Raw genomic sequence first — 17585 nt, forward strand, 5'->3', positions numbered from 1 at the left:
AAGCAGAACAAACAGTTCATCAAGACAGAATTCCCTTCATCTTCCCATAAACGGAATCTATAAAAGCATGCCAATTGACCAAGAGAAGCTCGCCAAGTTGCAAAAGCAAGGTAACACCAAGATCGGTGGTATCAGAAGAAAGGCCAAGAAGTCTGGTGCTAAACCAACTGCTGATGACTCCAAATTGCAAGCCACTCTTCAAAAGTTGAACGTTCAAACCTTGGACGGTGTCCAAGAGGCCAACTTCTTCAGAGAGGATGGTAAGGTTTTGCACTTCAACAGAGTTGGTATCCAAGCATCTGCTGCCAACAACACCTACGGTTTCTACGGTATTCCACAAGAGAAGGAGATCCAAGAGTTGTTGCCAAACATCATTCCACAATTGGGTGCTGAGAACTTGGACTTCTTGACCAAGTTGGCTCAACAGATGAGACAGAACCCAGGTGCCGCTGCTGCTGCTGCTGCTGAGGCTGCTGGTGCCGACGATGAGGATATCCCAGACTTGGTTGAAGGTGAGAACTTTGAAGCTGAGGTTGAATAAATGCATTTGGAAAAGAAAAAGACAGAGCACACAGACAAGCAGAACATGGAGCTGTTTCCTTTGAGGATTGAATCACTTGGAAAGAGCAACGGGTGATTCCTGAAGAAGGCATTCCTCTTTTTTCTCTAATCGAACGGTATTACTGGGTAAAGTGCTTTCTTTGTGTGTCTTTGACCATGTAGAGCCCACTTCTTGTAGCAATGGTGTCTATGTATTGTGCAGTTAGTGTATCCGTAAGGGGACTCTTGTTATGACTTCTTTTGACGGGTGTATTATCAATTGGAGAGCATCAGATGCTATTCTGGTTGTGGAGAGAGGGCAGCGTCGAATCAGTGTAGACTGTGGCTGTTGTAAGGCTCATCAGCAACATGGCTAGTCTGAATATCCAATGCTCATGTGTCACTGTACAGCATTGACAGAAAGTGCCATAGACACTGTAGTGGGTTCTAATATGTTGAGGCTGGTAGTGTTACTCACACAGCACAACTAAGATGGCTTCTAAGCTTACAGTATAACTTCTTCAGAGCCAATGATCACGAATGAGTCTCTAAGCTGTGAGCAATGGGCTTTGCATAAAGCTACATCTTCCATGAACAGAAGTACAAGCCCTCTATACAAAGAATCAAAGTTGACTCTCACGACAGGCGCAATGGCCTTAGAGACTGTACACGGCAAACGATCGTCACTCAATTGACCCTCGCTGGCTTCGGAACTGTTGGTCTGTTGATACTTCCCGTGATTTCAGCCTTGCACGCCCTCTGGAACACCGTGTACAAGTTAACCAACGCCTGCTTCGTAAACTTCCACAACTTTGGTGGCCAATTGGATGCTGGATACGCCAATTGGATGGTGGATACGCCATATCGAGGTATTCTGTACCAAGTCGTAGAGCCATCGCCAATATTAACCGCATCAACGCACACGCTTGAGAACACCTTGAAACTCCATGAGATACACAATACCACCACCTACACCACCTACACCACCTACACCGAGCAATGTAAAAGTGCCCTCCACGCCACACACATAACCAAACTTCCAAGAATATTATGGAAGATCTCTCGTAAAACTCCCATTATGTCCCGATGTAGCACATACGACGCACGAAAAGCACCAAGACACCAACTACAAGAGAGACCCGCAGAGTGTGGACATACAAGTCCATTTAATCCCACAGAGAACTGTACCATATGTACACCCGTAATTGCATATATGGAGAGAGAGGCACATGAGGCGATCCCCATGTGGTTGCTTTTGTAGAGGAACTTTGCCCTGTAAGTTGCGCAATGATGCATCCGTGGAAGCATGTTAACATCGCAACTAGCATAAAGTTGTAGAGGAAGGGGAAACACGCAATAGGGGGGAGAAAGTATATAAACAGCACGGAAGATATCGATTTGGCCGTTTTCAAGTGTGTAATAAGTTGCAGCAGTGTTTTTTTCTTCATCCATTGACTTTACAGTGGTTTAATTTTGAACAATGCTTACTTCAATCATCGACCCGGAACAGCTGGAAGACACAATCTATAACGCTTCCCATTACCACACATCTGTTGGGCTGAGGGACGAGGACTTTGTCTCGCAGAACAAGTACCGTATCCCCCAGAAGGGGCTGAAGCCGGAGACTGCGTACCAGTTGATTCACAACGATTTGGTGCTGGACGGTAACCCGACGTTGAACCTGGCATCGTTCGTCAACACCTACATCACCGACCAGTTGAAGAACTTGACGTTGGAGAACGTGGTGAAGAACTTGGCAGATGCGGACGAGTATCCCACGCTTATTGATTTGACACAGAGAAACGTCAGTATCCTGGGTAAGCTATGGCACGGGAAAGGCCAGGAGCCAATCGGAACTGCTACAACCGGTTCCTCGGAAGCTATCATGCTTGGTGGATTGGCAATGAAGAAGATTTGGCAGCAGAAGCGTAAAGCAGCTGGTAAAGACTTCTATAAGCCAAACATCATCATGGGTGCCAATGCACAGGTTGCTCTTGAAAAGTTTGCCAGATACTTTGATGTTGAAGCTAGGCTGGTGCCAGTGTCTAAGGAGTCCAAGTACATCTTGGACTTGAGCAAGATTGAAGATTTGGTTGATGAGAACACAATTGGTATCTTTGTCATCCTGGGCTCCACATACACAGGTGCATTTGAAGACGTCAAGGCTGTTAACGATCTGCTTGACGATATTCAGGAGCGTAAGGGGTTTGACGTTCCGATCCACGTCGATGGTGCATCAGGTGCTTTCGTTGCACCTTTCCTATTCCCAGAATTGGAGTGGGACTTCAGAATCAAGAGAGTTGTCAGTATTAACACCTCTGGCCACAAGTTTGGTTTAGCAACTGCTGGTCTGGGGTGGATCATCTGGAGAAATGGTGACCTGCTTCCAGATGAATTGGTGTTCAAGCTGAGATATCTCGGTGGTGTAGAAGAGAGTTACAACTTGAACTTTTCCAGACCAGGGTACCAGTCGATTCAGCAGTACTACAACTTCCTCCACTTGGGGTTCGACGGCTACAAGAAGATCCACTCGACGTCTTTGAGAAATGCCCGTATGCTTTCGAACTATCTCGAGAAGACCGAGTACTTTGAAGTTGTGTCCTACATTCACAGAAAGAACGGTGTCTATAGCTTCTCCGCTGAAGCTGTGGATGACAACATCAAGCACCAAGAGGACATCGACCTGACCTACTTCAACCCTGGTCTACCAGTTGTTGCGTTCAAGTTCACAGACTCGTTCAAGGAGACTTACCCAAACATCCCACAGTCCATCATCTCAACTCTGCTGCGTAAGAACGGTTGGATCATTCCAAACTACCCTCTCCCTCCAAACGAGGAAGACACTGAGATCCTGCGTGTTGTGTGTCGTACTGAGCTCACCGGTGACTTGATACACAGACTCATCGCCGACATCATCAAGGTCACAGAGAGTCTCATCAAGAGCGATGAGATGTACATCAAGTCTGTGCAGACCGATGACCTCGAGTCCAAGAAGGACTACATCTACAAGCTGCTGAATGCCATTGCCTCGGGAGGCGAGGACTTCGACCTGATGGAGAAGCATCAGGAACACAAGGAGAAACACCATTCGACTTTCAAAGGTACTTGTTGATTTATACCTAATGTACGGTTTCTACTGCTCTGCGTGAAGATGTAGGCTACGCAGGCCATTGCGGCCAGGGAAGGGAGTGTAAACGCCCACGGACTCGTCAAAGCCTGTAGAGATGGCAACTCTGAGCCAGATCGAGTCTTATACAAATCTCATATCATAGGGCCTATAACCTTGCGCCATAAGCCGTGTGGTGAGATCAACATCGCTAACTGATGATGTCATACTTCCCATACAAGGAAGCTGGCTCCACACGCACAAACACAGGGAAAACGAGCAAACACAGGGAAAAAAGAGCAAACACACGAACAGCCTCAAGCAGTGAGCCCAAGTAAGCAGCCCCCCCCCCGTGCTAAACTACTTGTTCTATGCTCTGACTGCCTATTCCCCCAGCTAACGTTCCACCACACTTTAGGCGTAGCTTGAAATGGCGGGCAGAACACGGGCAGACACAGACGGCCCGCAACGGAGAAAAGAGCGAAACGCGCTACTTTCTCCCCTTCTGTGGTTGATTTTCAAAGCTGGGCGGGTCCGCACGCGCGCGCTCAGTGTTCTGGCTCAGCGTTCTGGCTCAGTGTTCTGGCTCAGTGTTCTGGCTCAGTGTTCTGGCTCAGCGTTCTGGCTCAGCGTTCTGGCTCAGCGTTCTGGCTCAGCGTTCTGGCTCAGTGTTCTGGCCCAGGCGCCGGCTTCGTATTCTTTGGCCCGCAAGTGGCGGCCTCTCTCCGTGGGCTTACGAGCTCTGCCCGGCTGCTGGGCCCACAACGACTGACACACCGCCCGCTGCGTACATTCATGGCCCTATTCTATTTTCCCAGTACCAGCGGGCCTGGAACAAAGAAGGCCAGGCAGGCAGGCAGGGCAGGCACAGGCAGAACAACACACACACACAGAGATTCTACCTGCTGCCCCTAAAAAAAGAAGACGCCGTAAAAATTTAGTCATTCTCCCACCTTCTTCGGGTTTCTTTTGTTAAACTCTGTGTTCCCCTTTTCGACCAACACAGCTGTGCCCAAGGTCGTGAGACGGCGAAGGAGAGCAATCGTACACGGTTGGATTTGTTTTCACTTGGTGCTCTATTTTATATGTGCTGTTATCTATCTGCCTGGAACTGAAAAAAGCAAAAAAAAGCAAGTAAAGAGCAAAAGGACGGAAGAAAGAGTTGCTAATTTGATATTAAAAAAAGAAAAACACCCCTCCGCCCCTATCTTCAAGAGTTGAAATATCATGTTTACCGTAAGTTTTTTTAAGCCATCCCTCAATCCCCCCTACGTTGGAGGAGGTGGTGTGTGTTTTTGAAAAATGGGCGAAACTAACGAGCCAATGCAGAACATCAAGAACTTTATCCGTCAAGGTAAGCAGGCCCATGGACATAACCATGGACATGACACTCACCACGCTGAGCATGCTGCCCTTGCCGGTGATCTGGAGGCCCAATTGGACCCGCCTGTACACAGCGCTGACACCACTGCGCCTGCTCAAGATCAGCACAAGCGTGATAAGCATAACCATCACACTGCTTATGACTATAACGAGCTTGCGACTGAACTCGTTCGAGAAGAACGCAAACTGCATAACCCAGAACATCCGGGCTTGGACAACTACCAGATCATTGATAAGCTGGGAGAAGGTGCCTTCTCCACGGTACACAGGGCTCTGCAGCTGAGCACGCAGGAGATGGTTGCGATTAAGATCATCAAGAAGTTTCAGATGGACTCCAACCAGAGGGCATCCGTGCTGAAAGAGGCGACAATCCTGAGACAGTTGAATAACGATCACATTGTGAAGTTTGTCGAGTTCAAGGAGGTTGACGAGTTTTACTACATCATCCAGGAATTGGTTGAAGGTGGCGAGATCTTCAACGAAATCGTTCACTTCACATACCTCTCTGAAAACTTGACACGCCATATATTGAGACAAGTTGCAGAAGCAGTGAGATACTTGCATGAAGAGGTTGGTATTGTACACAGAGATATAAAACCCGAGAACCTGCTCTTCCAGCCGATCCCTATGGTTCCTTCAAAGCATAGACACTTGAGAAAGAGCGACGACGTCTCCAAAGTTGATGAAGGTGAATTCATCAATGGTGTTGGTGGCGGTGGTATCGGTATCGTTAAATTGGCTGATTTTGGTTTATCGAAGCAGATTTGGTACGACAATACAAAGACGCCATGTGGAACAGTTGGCTACACTGCCCCAGAGATTGTTCGTGATCAACACTATTCCAAATCTGTTGATATGTGGGCATTGGGCTGTGTCCTGTATACGATGCTCTGTGGGTTCCCACCTTTTTATGATGAGAAGATTGATGTATTAACTGCGAAAGTTGCCCATGGTGAATACCAGTTCCTCAGACCCTGGTGGGATGAGATCAGTCCTGGTGCAAAGAATTGTGTCAAACGCCTTTTAACTGTCAACCCAAAGCATAGGTATGATATAAACCAACTTCTCAATGACCCATGGCTCAACGAATCAGAATGGAAAAAACCTCAAAGACAACCATATGCAAATTTCAAGCGTACCGAGTCTGTATACTCCCCTGCTGCAAGAGCACTCAAAGATGCATTTGATATCTCTAACGCTGTTCACAGAATTGGAGAGGAAAACTTGATAAACCTTAAGCCACAGTCTGATGAGATATTAGAAGAGGAGGAGGAAAACATGGCAATGGCAAATTCCCAGCCAACTGTTGGTGACGTGGAGACTGGCAGTGGAAGGTATATCAAAGAGGTGAAGCTGGATACTCAACCTAGAAACGGACAACAATGTCACCTAGAGACTAAAGGTGCCTTTGAACTCAGCTTGAACACTTCCACCATCCTGAACAGAAGAAAAAATAAAGCTGTGCTTAGCTGATAAACTGATTAATGCCGTTATTTGCGATCTTTCCTTATGTTTTGATGTTAAAGCTGAGTTTTATAATTTAATGAGGACAAATGACGTGAGATTTATACTATATATTGAACATTATGAATGCAATGCTATAAAGCTTGTAATCTTGTAGCCTATTCTTTGAGGCTGTAATCGATGATAGTTGCGAAGTTGTAACATATGAAAAGGTCTGTGAAGTTTGATTCTAAGATGCGGTTATCTCATGTGCTAAAACTATGATGCATGTGTATGCAAGTTTATGCATAATTCGGTGATTGGTCCAACAAAAAAATGGAGGTCGTACCCGGATTCGAACCGGGGTTGTTCGGATCAGAACCGAAAGTGATGACCACTACACTATACAACCAACTGCTTGAAAGCAGATTTATCTCTCGGTATGGATTGGTAGGAACATGCGTTAATGAAGTAATTGTTGATTTGTTCAAATGATGTTCAATGTAATATTGAGTCTTTGCAAGAGATAGAGGATTATTCTGGTGCCAATCGGATATATTTATTACAAGTTTACATTTCCCTCAATTTAATCACTGATAATCGGTCCTCACGTTATTTAAAATTTTACTGTCTGGCGTGCATCCTCAACATTGAATAAATATCAACCTCATCTGTGGTTTATTAATTTGAAGTCATGTATCATTAAATGGTATTAAATCATTACAATGTACAGTAGTTACGGTACAGTTGAACGGCGAAAAATTATGCACTTGGTAAAATAAAAGAGAGTAAATTACCAGGATCAGTGTTGTTACCTCATAAGGTCATAATGACTTCAGCTATTACAAACTCTCAAGTACTTTTACTGTCCATGGTATTGAGTTACGTATCATATCAACCTACCCACTTTATGACTGAAAAAGGAATTCCACAAATCAGAAGCTTCAACAAACTCGCCGTTCGTTCTTACAAGTGAACTTACATTCTTTGCCATCTCCTCTTCCTCGAACTGTTCTTTGAATTCCAATCTTTTTCTGGTGGAAAGGAGTACAATACTTTCCTCCACGGTACCAGAAATGGTGAACATCCACACAGTTGTTGGCTTAGTTTGTCCGATTCTGTGAACTCTGCTAATAGCCTGTAGCTCCAGCGCAGTCTGTACAAGAGGCTCACACAAGAAAACATGCGTGGCATTCACAAGGTTCAATCCAGATGCATCAGCATTAGAATTGAGGAGGAAACATGTAATGTTGGGATCCTTCTTGAATAAGGCAACATCTTTTCTGAATGGTGTCTTACCACCAGACCCGTGCCTATCAAGTGCGTTAAAAGAACTCAAGAATTCGACACCATTGAATCTCAAAGAGTTACCAATGATGGATAGCAGCTGGGTCCACTGCGAATAAATGACAATTTGAACCTTTGGATCGCGTCTTTTCAACCACAAAACCTGTCTCACAATGATATTAACTTTGGATCCATGATTGTACTTCAGCTTGATCTCATTCAGTTTCTGTAAACTTTCATGGTCCAATTGGTGATATATTTGGAACATTTCACCAGACGGCTGGGATGTGGCAAGCTTAACATTGACCTCAGGCTTGTTGAAGGTGAAAGTATAAACGTCACTCTGTTTGATCTTGACTTTGCATACAGGACAAACCGACTTCTTACGTAACCATTCACTCAAACAATCTTTACAGTACTGATGGCCACATGCGGTCAAAGAACCAATATTGATGGCACTTCTGCAAATAACACACATCTTAGAGCTATCATCCACAGTAGCATCCTGCTTTAAAGAATTCAGATAACGTATCCTGGATTCCACAGTTTTGGACTCGTTTACTGTCGTGTCAATAACGTTATAAAGTTCCTCAATTTTCACATCAGGATCATAATGATAATGCCTCTTTTGATCAAATGGCCGCACACTGTCAGAAAGTTCTTGAAGTCTTCTGAAATAGTTGATCTTAATGTTATAAAGATCATTTAACACTCTGAAATGTTTCGAGATTGCGTCACAGAAATCTTTTTGCTCTTCAAATGCATTTTTCAATTTAATCACCACATCTGTAAACGGACGAATCTCCTCAGTCGGATTGTCCTTTGCCACCAGTGATCTTGATCTCACAAGTAATCCTCGAAGTGATTCTTTAGCAAACACTTTAGGGTATTCCTTATCAATTTCTTCAGCAAAAGAATCACCGGATGAATTACCAACATTGATTTGCTGATATATTTCACCAGAAGTTTTGCCAGTTACCAATTGTTCTCTATTCTTGATAACTTTCTGGATGTATGTGAGTAGTATCGAAACATATTCCTGGTCATTCAAAGAAGCTGCGTATTCTTCACCACTTGGATCAGAAATAGAATCGAGAAGCGGTGTTCTCAAAATATCAGTAACTTGGGATAACCACCTATTTAGTACAACGTTCTGCTCATTCAAACTTAAAATCACATTTTTCAGCTCTAAAGTGAAAACCTGTACCTCAAGATCCTTGAACACACGATGAGAAATTGTAAACATTGGAGCTTGCACATCATGCGGCAAGTTTTCAATACCCTGTCGTACTTGCTCCATAGGCTCTGCTAGGATTCTCTTTCTTAGATTTTGAGCCATGGAGTAGAACTGCCTCTCAAGTTCTTGGTGTTTTGATTCATCTTCTGTCAATACTCTCCAAACGGTAATGTCTGCTGAGTTGATGTGATCAAATGTAATGAGATGTGGATCTATGCCTTCCTCTTCAGCCAACGCCTCAACTATATTAGGCACAAGTGTTGTTAATGGAGGAGTATATATTTGATAATGTGCTGAAGCAATGAAAAAATATGCCCTGTGCAAAAGTTCAAGCAGTCCTCTTAAATATTGAACACTCAAGTCATTTCTAGAACTTTCAGCCTTTTGCAATTTGCTCTCAATTTCCTTACATGATTCCGTCCAAACAACTAAAGCATCTCTTGGTCTCCTCACAAATTCATAAATCTGACCAATCTCGAGTTTAGCAGTAATAGAGCGTCGATCTATTTCTCTAAACTTCTCGTGTGCTTCTTCAATCATTTTATCAAGAACCCTGTCCATTGTCTGGAAATTTCTTGTGCCAATTGATCCTGATTCACGACCAAAACTTGGATGACAACAAAGACGTCTCAATGTAGTTAACCAAGATCTCATCGTTTCATAATAAGCAGGTGTTGGTTCCCATCCATCAATCACTGGGTTACCCATTTCATCCAAGCCAACATCTGTCAACAGCTGTTTGTACATTGAATCATAGTTGTCCTGTTCAATTGGACCGAATGGCACACTAAGGAGTATACGCGTCTGTGGGGGGATTTTGATGTCATCTTTCACCATACTTTTCGTGTGTCTCAGAGATATTGTGGAAAATAAATGCTTGAAATCATCAGGGTTCTGTTTGAGCAATTTCCAACTGTTATGAGAACCCAGTGGGTGTAATCTCATAAATGTTAGCAGTGAGTTTAAGTCATCCACAATATTTTTTATAGGAGTACCCGAAGCACCCCACGAGTGATACCTCGGGATCAAAGTGGCAGTGGTGCACACATTTGACAACGATTTCTTAACCATCTGAGCTTCGTCTAGTACCATTCTCCAAAATTCCAATAGTACTAAAGGTGAGGTGTAGTCAGGGCGATTATCCAAAGTATCGTTCAAAAGATTCATGTCTTCATAGATCTCTTCCAGTGCATCCAATGCAGCTTGATCATATATTCCTGGATCATGAATGTCTTTCCGTAAATCACGTTTCGTTGTCACTGCTCTTCGAACCCTTTTAGATCTTGATGGATTGTACAGAGCACTGTGTACTTCTCGAGACATAACAGTGTAAGTTGTTAAAACCACATCATGTTGTGCCATCTCCGTTGCAACCTCTGATGGGGATTTCTTTCTATGTTGCACTGATCCCTGGTAAATCATCACTGAAATACTTGGGGCATGAATTGCAATTTCATCAGACCACTGGGACAAGATAGACTCTGGACAAACAATTAATGTTGTCTTTGCCTTTCGAATATCTCTATCTCGAGCATCGTCATGAACAGTCTCTAGGAGTTGGTTATGGGGTCTTTGATTGAGCAGTATCAATGCAATAATTTCCACTGTTTTCCCCAATCCCATTTCCTCGGCGAGTAGACCCCGACCTTTTGGAGTTTGTTCCTCTGAAAGGTATCTTAAAGCAGATTCCTTTGAACATATATTTGAAGAGTACTTGTTATACCAAATCTTTTCGGTTTGCAAAGGTGTTTGAACAAGAGAGAATCCGAAAGACAACTTATCCAATTTTTCCAGAATGAACTTATCGTCTAGAAATGCGCATTTCTCTGTCCAAAATGGAATATCACTGACAGATTTTGTAGAGTTATTGAATATGACATTCTCTCTCGAAAGCATCCATTCAATAGTTGTGCCTTGAAACCTTAGGAGATCAGTATCCAACTCTGGTACCAGTGGAGGTTTGAGACATTGTGGATAATTTTGAGTTTTCTCAGTTATACAATCGTAAAACAGTTTTGAATTAACCTCCTCCTTCGAGCATTTAGCACCCATGATGGAATGGTCCATTATCTGAGATATACATCCTGCAACGTCAATAGGGTAATCCATGTATAGTGTCTCTAATACCTGTATTGTATACTTGAGGGTGACAGAGAACTGGCCACTGTTTAACTTCACTGATAGAATTGGCCTATGCGGGTATTTGAAGAATCTATCAAAGTATGCATTGTTGTTAGACAAGACCCGACAGTGGCTTGCAATAACATCCAGCGCTGTGGGGTCTTCAAGCTCGAAATTGAGCAAAAGTTGTTGTTTCAGCTGGCCTCTGGTTCTAGAGTATACCGCTAACATCCCATTTCGTACTTTCGGTATAACTTCCACTGAAACTTCGTTGGCAAACCCTTCAAAATCATCGCATTCGATTAGTGAGCTTTCACATGTTCCACTCAGCACTATGTCCGCTATAGTGATCAGACTGAAGTCCTCCTGGAATGAACTGCAGGGCCCTATCTGATCAAACTCTCTCTTCTTCTTAAATATCCGTGGCGGTCCAAGCCCGTGGTATTTGGAGATCACAGAAGGTTTCATACACTTTACCGTAGTTGCTAGAAAGAGTGTTCCATCCACGTAATCCTCTTCTAACATTGTGACTGTGCTCTAGGGCTCCCGCCTACGCTGTTGCTGTTGCTGCTGTTGTTGTTGTTGACTTTGTTTTTGTTTTTGTTTTTGATTTTGTTTTTGTGTCACATATTTCTTCCCGTTCAAAGCTCGGCTCGCTCTACGGACCTTCTACTATTCCTTTTCCGCTACACTGGTGGCCCGTAGAGCGCCCGTCTGCTCAGCCTGGGGCCCGAAAGTCCCCTTCTGCCAGGCTGGGGCCCCTCACAAGAGCTTCTCATTACTTGACAAATGGAGAACAAAATGATTCCCCTATAGCATTATCAAAAGAAAGTGCATAATACAAAGTAGAAGCTAAGAAGAACCTGGTAGACTGTATACATCGGCGTTATCTGCCCCTCGCACACTGCCATCCCGGCAACAAGCACCAACGAGACCAGTCCTTGCGCTGCTACCACCTTTGTCCGATTGTTTACGCATAAACAACTTTTTAACCGCTGAGGTCTTATAACAGGCATAGCAAGCTTACCCATAGACACCCGGTAAAGGCCATAGACAAGCAAATACGAACAGTTCTTTACAGTTTTGCTGTACGAATTTTGGAGAAGTTCTAGTACGATTTGTGTTGGAACTCACAGGCAAGCTTTAACCCGGAAATTCTCTGTATTGGTTTGGAGATTTTCTTTGTTTACACCTGGAGGATAGGCACACAGAATAGGCAGCGCACAGAAGTACACCACAGGATCCGCCACTGCCTGCACAAGCAATTATTATAAGGAGCAAGGGAAAGAGAGTGTGTGTGTGCTTGTTGAGGATATCAGACGGATATTATTTGGCAGTTGAGAGCTGTTGGAATTTGATCAGTCACCGGAGTGGGGTGGGAAATAGAAACACATAGAGTAAAGAAGTATGACCTTGGACCCTCTTGACCCAAACAGTGAGGATATGGCGAGCGATAGGTCCATTAGGGCTTCTCGGAAGAAGTCAAATGAATCTGCTATTCAGAGGTCTAATGCTAATGGTGAACTCTTCAGACCCCATGAGATTGGCAACCAGTTTAACTGGGATGCGGACGTTTGGCATAAGAACGAGGACGACCAACAGAGAGAAGGCGGCGAGCATTTGGAGCCAGTCGACAACGTCTCCTCGAGCGCTTTTGCACATCATGATGAAAAGGTACATCCTCAGAGGCCAATGAGTCCACATACACAGGTTTCAACTGCGTTCGAACAACAAGAACCTCCGCAGCCACAGGAGGTTATGCCTCATCTCCATGATGGCGAACAGGAACTTCCTACATGGCGGCGGAAGTTTTCACTCATCCCAGGTGGGTTCTCTGCTGGTCCAGACTCTTCTACAAGGTGGAAGGAATGGAAACAGGCTTTGAAGTTTGGTAAGCCGAGAAAGTCGTCTGTTGTTGCCAAATCACCGGCCCCAAAACGTCCCCAACTTGATGAGTCCGAAGAGGCTGCAAGAATACGAGCTTCAAACATGGTTACTTGTCTCATTGCGGGTTCCCCTGCAGCATTGATCCTGGCCTCGAACTTTTTGAAAGATGAGCATGGAACGAGAAGGGCCCCACTATTGCTGAATCAACTTGCAATCAAGCTTGAAGATGTATCCAGACCTGGAAGTAAACATACAAAATATCGCATAAATTTAGAATATGGAATTGGATCTAACAGACTCAAGTGGCATGTGATAAAGGACTTGAGAGATCTTGTTAGCTTACACTCAAGGCTTAAAGTTGCAGTTTTCCAGTCAAAGAGCTTGAAGGGATTCAAACACACAGAGATACCAAAGTTTCCAAAAGTCCTGTCCAAGGATATGGAACCTGGACGTTTGGAACATCCTACGTTCAATGAGACGTATCTATCAACCCCAAAGCCAGCTAGCAATAGGTTTGATGTTCCAAGACCGAGTCAAAATAGAAGACATGGAAGTCTGTCATCTGGCTCATCAGACCATTCGGGTGGACTCGTGGACCGTATTCATAGAATAGCCTCTAGAATGTCTATCAGTGATGAGAGGGGGATTGACAATGATAGAGAACAGTTCAGAAAAAAAATCGAGAATTATTTGAATCAGTTGATTTTGGCATTCGCATTGAAAGCTGAAGCCAATAGATTATTTCAATTTTTTGAATTATCTCCAATTGGAGTTCTCTTAAGCTATGAACACGGATTTCAAGGAAAACAAGGTTACATGATTGTGGGATCATCTTCAAAAGCACAAGGTTGGAGAGTCGGGCATTGGAAGTTCAGTGATATTAAACAGATGGTTCAGAGACACACATATAAATGGTTTCTCGTGAGGGACTCTTACATCATGTATGTGTCTGATATATACTCTACAACTCCACTAGATGTGTTCCTTGTTGATAGCAGCTTCAAAATTACATACCATGGGGAGGATAACTCTGTCTCACCTCTTCAGTTTGATAACGATAATGAATCATTCTATGACGATACTGCATCTATCGATGAGAGCAAACCACCCAGATCAGGGAAAACGCTACCCCATGTTGTGATTAAGCTTGAAAACGGAGAACGTGAACTTAAAATGATTGCAAAGTCAAAGAATCAAGCAATAATGTGGGCACAGTCTATACAAAACATGCAGAAAAACACCATCTGGTCATCCAGTAACAGATTCAATAGTTTTGCTCCAGTAAGGGAGAACTGCTTCGCACAATGGCTCGTTGATGGAAGAGATCACTTTTGGGCTCTCAGTTCAGCATTAGAGATGGCAACTGATGTGATCTATATACACGATTGGTGGTTATCTCCTGAAATATACATGAGACGCCCAGCAAATGGTAACCAAGAGTGGCGTCTTGATAGAATATTGAAAAGAAAAGCTGAAGAGGGAGTTAAAGTTTTTGTTATTGTTTACAGAAATGTTGGAACGACTGTTGTTACAGATTCTCTTTGGACCAAACACTCCTTGATAGACTTACATCCAAATGTTCATGTCCTCCGTTCTCCAAATCAGTGGTTACAAAACACATTTTTCTGGGCTCACCATGAAAAGTTGTGTATTGTTGATCATGCTGTTGCTTTCGTTGGTGGAATTGACTTGTGCTTTGGAAGATACGATACACCTGATCATGTTTTAGTTGACGACTCTCCATACGACTTTGGTAGCGAGAGAGATGCATCGGAGCAAGGAATTCGATTCCAAACTTTCCCGGGAAAAGATTACTCTAATCCTCGAGTAAAAGATTTCTACGACTTGGACAAACCGTATGAATCCATGTATGACCGCCAAGTTGTTCCACGTATGCCATGGCATGATGTCCATATGATGGTTGCTGGTGAGCCAGCAAGGGATTTGGCAAGGCACTTTGTGCAGAGATGGAACTACTTATTGAGACAGAAGAGACCATCAAGACCAACTCCACTCTTGATACCTCCAACCAGCTTTACCCCAGTGGAATTGGAAAAATACGATTTAGCAGGAACTTGTGAGGTGCAACTATTGAGATCATCTGGTAATTGGTCCCTTGGATTACAAAAGCATGAGCAATCCATTCAAAATGCATACTTGAAAATCATAGAGACCTCAGAACACTATGTATACCTTGAGAATCAATTCTTCATAACGGCATCTGCATTTGATGGTACAGTTATTGAGAACAGAATCGGCGATGCTCTTGTGGACAGAATCATTCGTGCACACAATGAGAAGAAGAAATGGAAAGCAATAATCGTCATTCCTTTGATGCCTGGATTTGAAAGCCAAGTCGATGAAGCTGAAGGATCCTCGGTAAGGGTCATTATGCAATGCCAATATCAATCAATATCAAGAGGTACGACATCAATATTTGCCAAGTTGAAAAAGATGAAGATCAATCCTTACGACTATATACAATTCTACTCCTTAAGAAAGTGGGGAAGAATTGGCCCTGATAGAACGGTTGTCAGTGAACAGTTGTATATACATGCAAAAATAATCATCTCTGATGATAGAACTGCTCTTATCGGCTCAGCTAACATCAATGAAAGATCTCAAAGAGGTAATAGGGATTCTGAGGTTGCAGCTATTGTTAGGGATACTGAGTTGGTGAACACAACTATGGATGGAAAACCATACAAAGCAGGAAAGTTTGCCCATACATTAAGAATGAGGTTGATGAGAGAGCATTTGGGTATTGATGTTGATATCTTGGATATTGTTGAGAGACGTTTCAGTAAGATTGAAGAGTTGGCAAGAGAAACCAAGACTGGCCAACAGTCGAAGACTCACAATTTTAGTAATAAAGATCATGAAGTACAATCTTCTATGGTTGAGTTAGCATCTAGGGATGTTTTGAATATGCCGTCGGGAACAGATAAATGGAAAAAGTTTTGGGCTAACTCTACAACCCAGATACCAACTTTGGATAAAAGGTTTGAGGAAATCAACAAGGAGGATGACAAGAAGAATATTCCTGAGTTCTTGGTCTCCAAATCACATGACCCTGTATATTTATCCTACCATTCATTCAACAATCGTGCTAGGGAGCAAAATGTGGGAATACGTGATAAGAAGCCATTTTCTTCAGACTCCAGAGTGACCAACAACGAAGAGCATAAACTTGATGTCGAAGGTGAAGGCGTGGACAAGATGAAGAGTAAGGCGTTCAAAAATTACAAATTGAATGCTGCTAAGACATTGAAGAAGTGGGCAACGGAGTCATTGGTCAACGATGCAACAGATGTATTCCTTCCTCACGTTGAACAGGTTCTAGAGTTCTTAGACGACGATGAATTGATCTCAGATCCTTCTAAGCTAACCAATGATCAAGAATTAGCCTTGGCTGAAAGAAATCAAGAGAGATGGAATATGTTGAAAAGAATTGCTTATCTGCAAAGAGTTGCAGCTAAACAAAAACTTCAAGTTAATGATGAAAATATAAGACGTTCAAAATCAAATCTACCACCATTGGATCATTCTGGGATGCCACAGGAAGGACTAACAAAAACAGGAACCCTTGTCCAAGATGCTGTATCTGCAGCTGATTTAATGAGTCGCAGTAATGACCAGTCCGCTGAGGATTCTGATTTGAACGAAATTCAAGATCTTCCAGGTGAGAACATTCCAGTGATTAACTTGAGCTCTGCAAATGCACAACGCCTTGTTCAATCTGTCAACGATCTCATTGGAGAACCAAAATTTCAAAAATTCATTGACCCATACTGCTTTGGAGATCCTTTAGAAGATGCCTTTTACGAAGATGTTTGGTTCAACAATGCTCATAGGAACACCATTTTATTCAGAGAGGTATTTCACTGTCAACCTGATGATACAGTTGCTACATGGAAGGATTACCAAACTTTCACAAAGTTAAACACTGCGTTTAGCCTGGCTCAAAAGCAACAAGCTGATAGACGTCTCACTTCAAAGGTATCGGACAGCAACTCTGAAACCTCGACAGTTGATGATAAGATATCGAGTCCAAGACGTGACTCTGTCCGTCTTGAAGATATTGAGGAAGTGAGCTCGGTTGAAGGTATATTGGGCAACGCTCCACCACCGCATACTGACTCAGGTGTCGATTCTTCTGGTAGCTCTGATATTCCAAAGAGAGGCAAAAGTGGCGAGTACGCATTTCGTAAGAGATCTCCACTTGGTGCTGATCGTGTGTTTGATCGTGAGACCGCTGATAGAATACTAAGTGAAGTTCAAGGTCACTTGGTTCTTTTCCCAACTGACTGGCTATGGAAAGAAATCGAAGGTGGTAACTGGTTCTACAATATGGATAGACTACCACCTATTGAAATTTATGACTGATTCTAATCTAATGAGCTTTATTTATGCTGGCATCATAGCATAATTTTAACCCTGTGTAGGTTCATAGACCAGATAAACTGGCGTTCTCATAAGCACTGTAGAAAGTGATATGGCGTATTTAACAATGATGAGCGTGGTATGATTGCGAATCAATGAAGCAGACTTGATACACCGGTATATTACTGGCTGTCGTGT

General features: G+C 43.2%; 5 protein-coding genes and 1 non-coding gene across 6 annotated transcripts; 4 read left to right on the forward strand and 2 right to left on the reverse strand.

Annotated features, from left to right (window-relative positions):
• Positions 1-4: 4 nt before the first annotated feature.
• Positions 5-560, forward strand: EGD1 (Egd1p). The gene has a single exon (XM_020213967.1). The coding sequence runs from the start codon at positions 68-70 to the stop codon at positions 539-541; it is 474 nt and encodes a 157-aa protein (XP_020072949.1). The 5' UTR covers positions 5-67; the 3' UTR covers positions 542-560.
• Positions 561-1487: 927 nt separating this feature from the next.
• GAD1 (glutamate decarboxylase GAD1) lies at positions 1488-3652 on the forward strand (the record flags this gene model as incomplete). The annotated part of the gene is made up of 3 exons (XM_020216766.1): positions 1488-1541; positions 2111-3161; positions 3186-3652. The coding sequence occupies 3 exons, from the start codon at positions 1488-1490 to the stop codon at positions 3650-3652; spliced, it is 1572 nt and encodes a 523-aa protein (XP_020072950.1).
• Positions 3653-4655: 1003 nt separating this feature from the next.
• On the forward strand, positions 4656-6647 carry CYBJADRAFT_4631 (Pkinase-domain-containing protein). Its single transcript, XM_020217715.1, has 3 exons — positions 4656-4776; positions 4833-5000; positions 5130-6647. The coding sequence occupies exons 2-3, from the start codon at positions 4949-4951 to the stop codon at positions 6500-6502; spliced, it is 1425 nt and encodes a 474-aa protein (XP_020072951.1). The 5' UTR covers positions 4656-4776; positions 4833-4948; the 3' UTR covers positions 6503-6647.
• Positions 6648-6812: 165 nt separating this feature from the next.
• Positions 6813-6884, reverse strand: CYBJADRAFT_t26. The gene has a single exon. It is a non-coding gene; the product is annotated as a tRNA-Gln (tRNA).
• Positions 6885-7173: 289 nt separating this feature from the next.
• Positions 7174-11048, reverse strand: IRC20 (E3 ubiquitin-protein ligase IRC20; the record flags this gene model as incomplete). The annotated part of the gene is made up of 2 exons (XM_020213239.1): positions 7174-9800; positions 10065-11048. 2 exons carry the CDS (start codon positions 11046-11048, stop codon positions 7362-7364), a joined length of 3423 nt encoding a protein of 1140 aa, XP_020072952.1. The 3' UTR covers positions 7174-7361.
• Positions 11049-12875: 1827 nt separating this feature from the next.
• Positions 12876-17390, forward strand: SPO14 (phospholipase D; the record flags this gene model as incomplete). Its single annotated transcript, XM_020212367.1, has 1 exon — positions 12876-17390. One exon carries the CDS (start codon positions 12876-12878, stop codon positions 17388-17390), a length of 4515 nt encoding a protein of 1504 aa, XP_020072953.1.
• Positions 17391-17585: the final 195 nt, after the last annotated feature.

Source organism: Cyberlindnera jadinii (assembly GCF_001661405.1).
Source record: "Cyberlindnera jadinii NRRL Y-1542 unplaced genomic scaffold CYBJAscaffold_1, whole genome shotgun sequence".
NCBI classification, from domain to species: Eukaryota; Fungi; Ascomycota; class Saccharomycetes; order Phaffomycetales; family Wickerhamomycetaceae; genus Williopsis; species Williopsis jadinii.

Bases quoted from the DNA above. Each gene is read 5' to 3' on its own strand.
- EGD1 (XM_020213967.1), top strand. From the start codon at position 68: ATGCCAATTGACCAAGAGAAGCTCGCCAAGTTGCAAAAGCAAGGTAAC.
- CYBJADRAFT_4631 (XM_020217715.1), top strand. From the start codon at position 4,949: ATGGGCGAAACTAACGAGCCAATGCAGAACATCAAGAACTTTATCCGT. The intron at 5,001-5,129 runs GTAAGCAGGCCC...CGCCTGCTCAAG, and splicing joins CAAGAACTTTATCCGTCAAG to ATCAGCACAAGCGTGATAAG.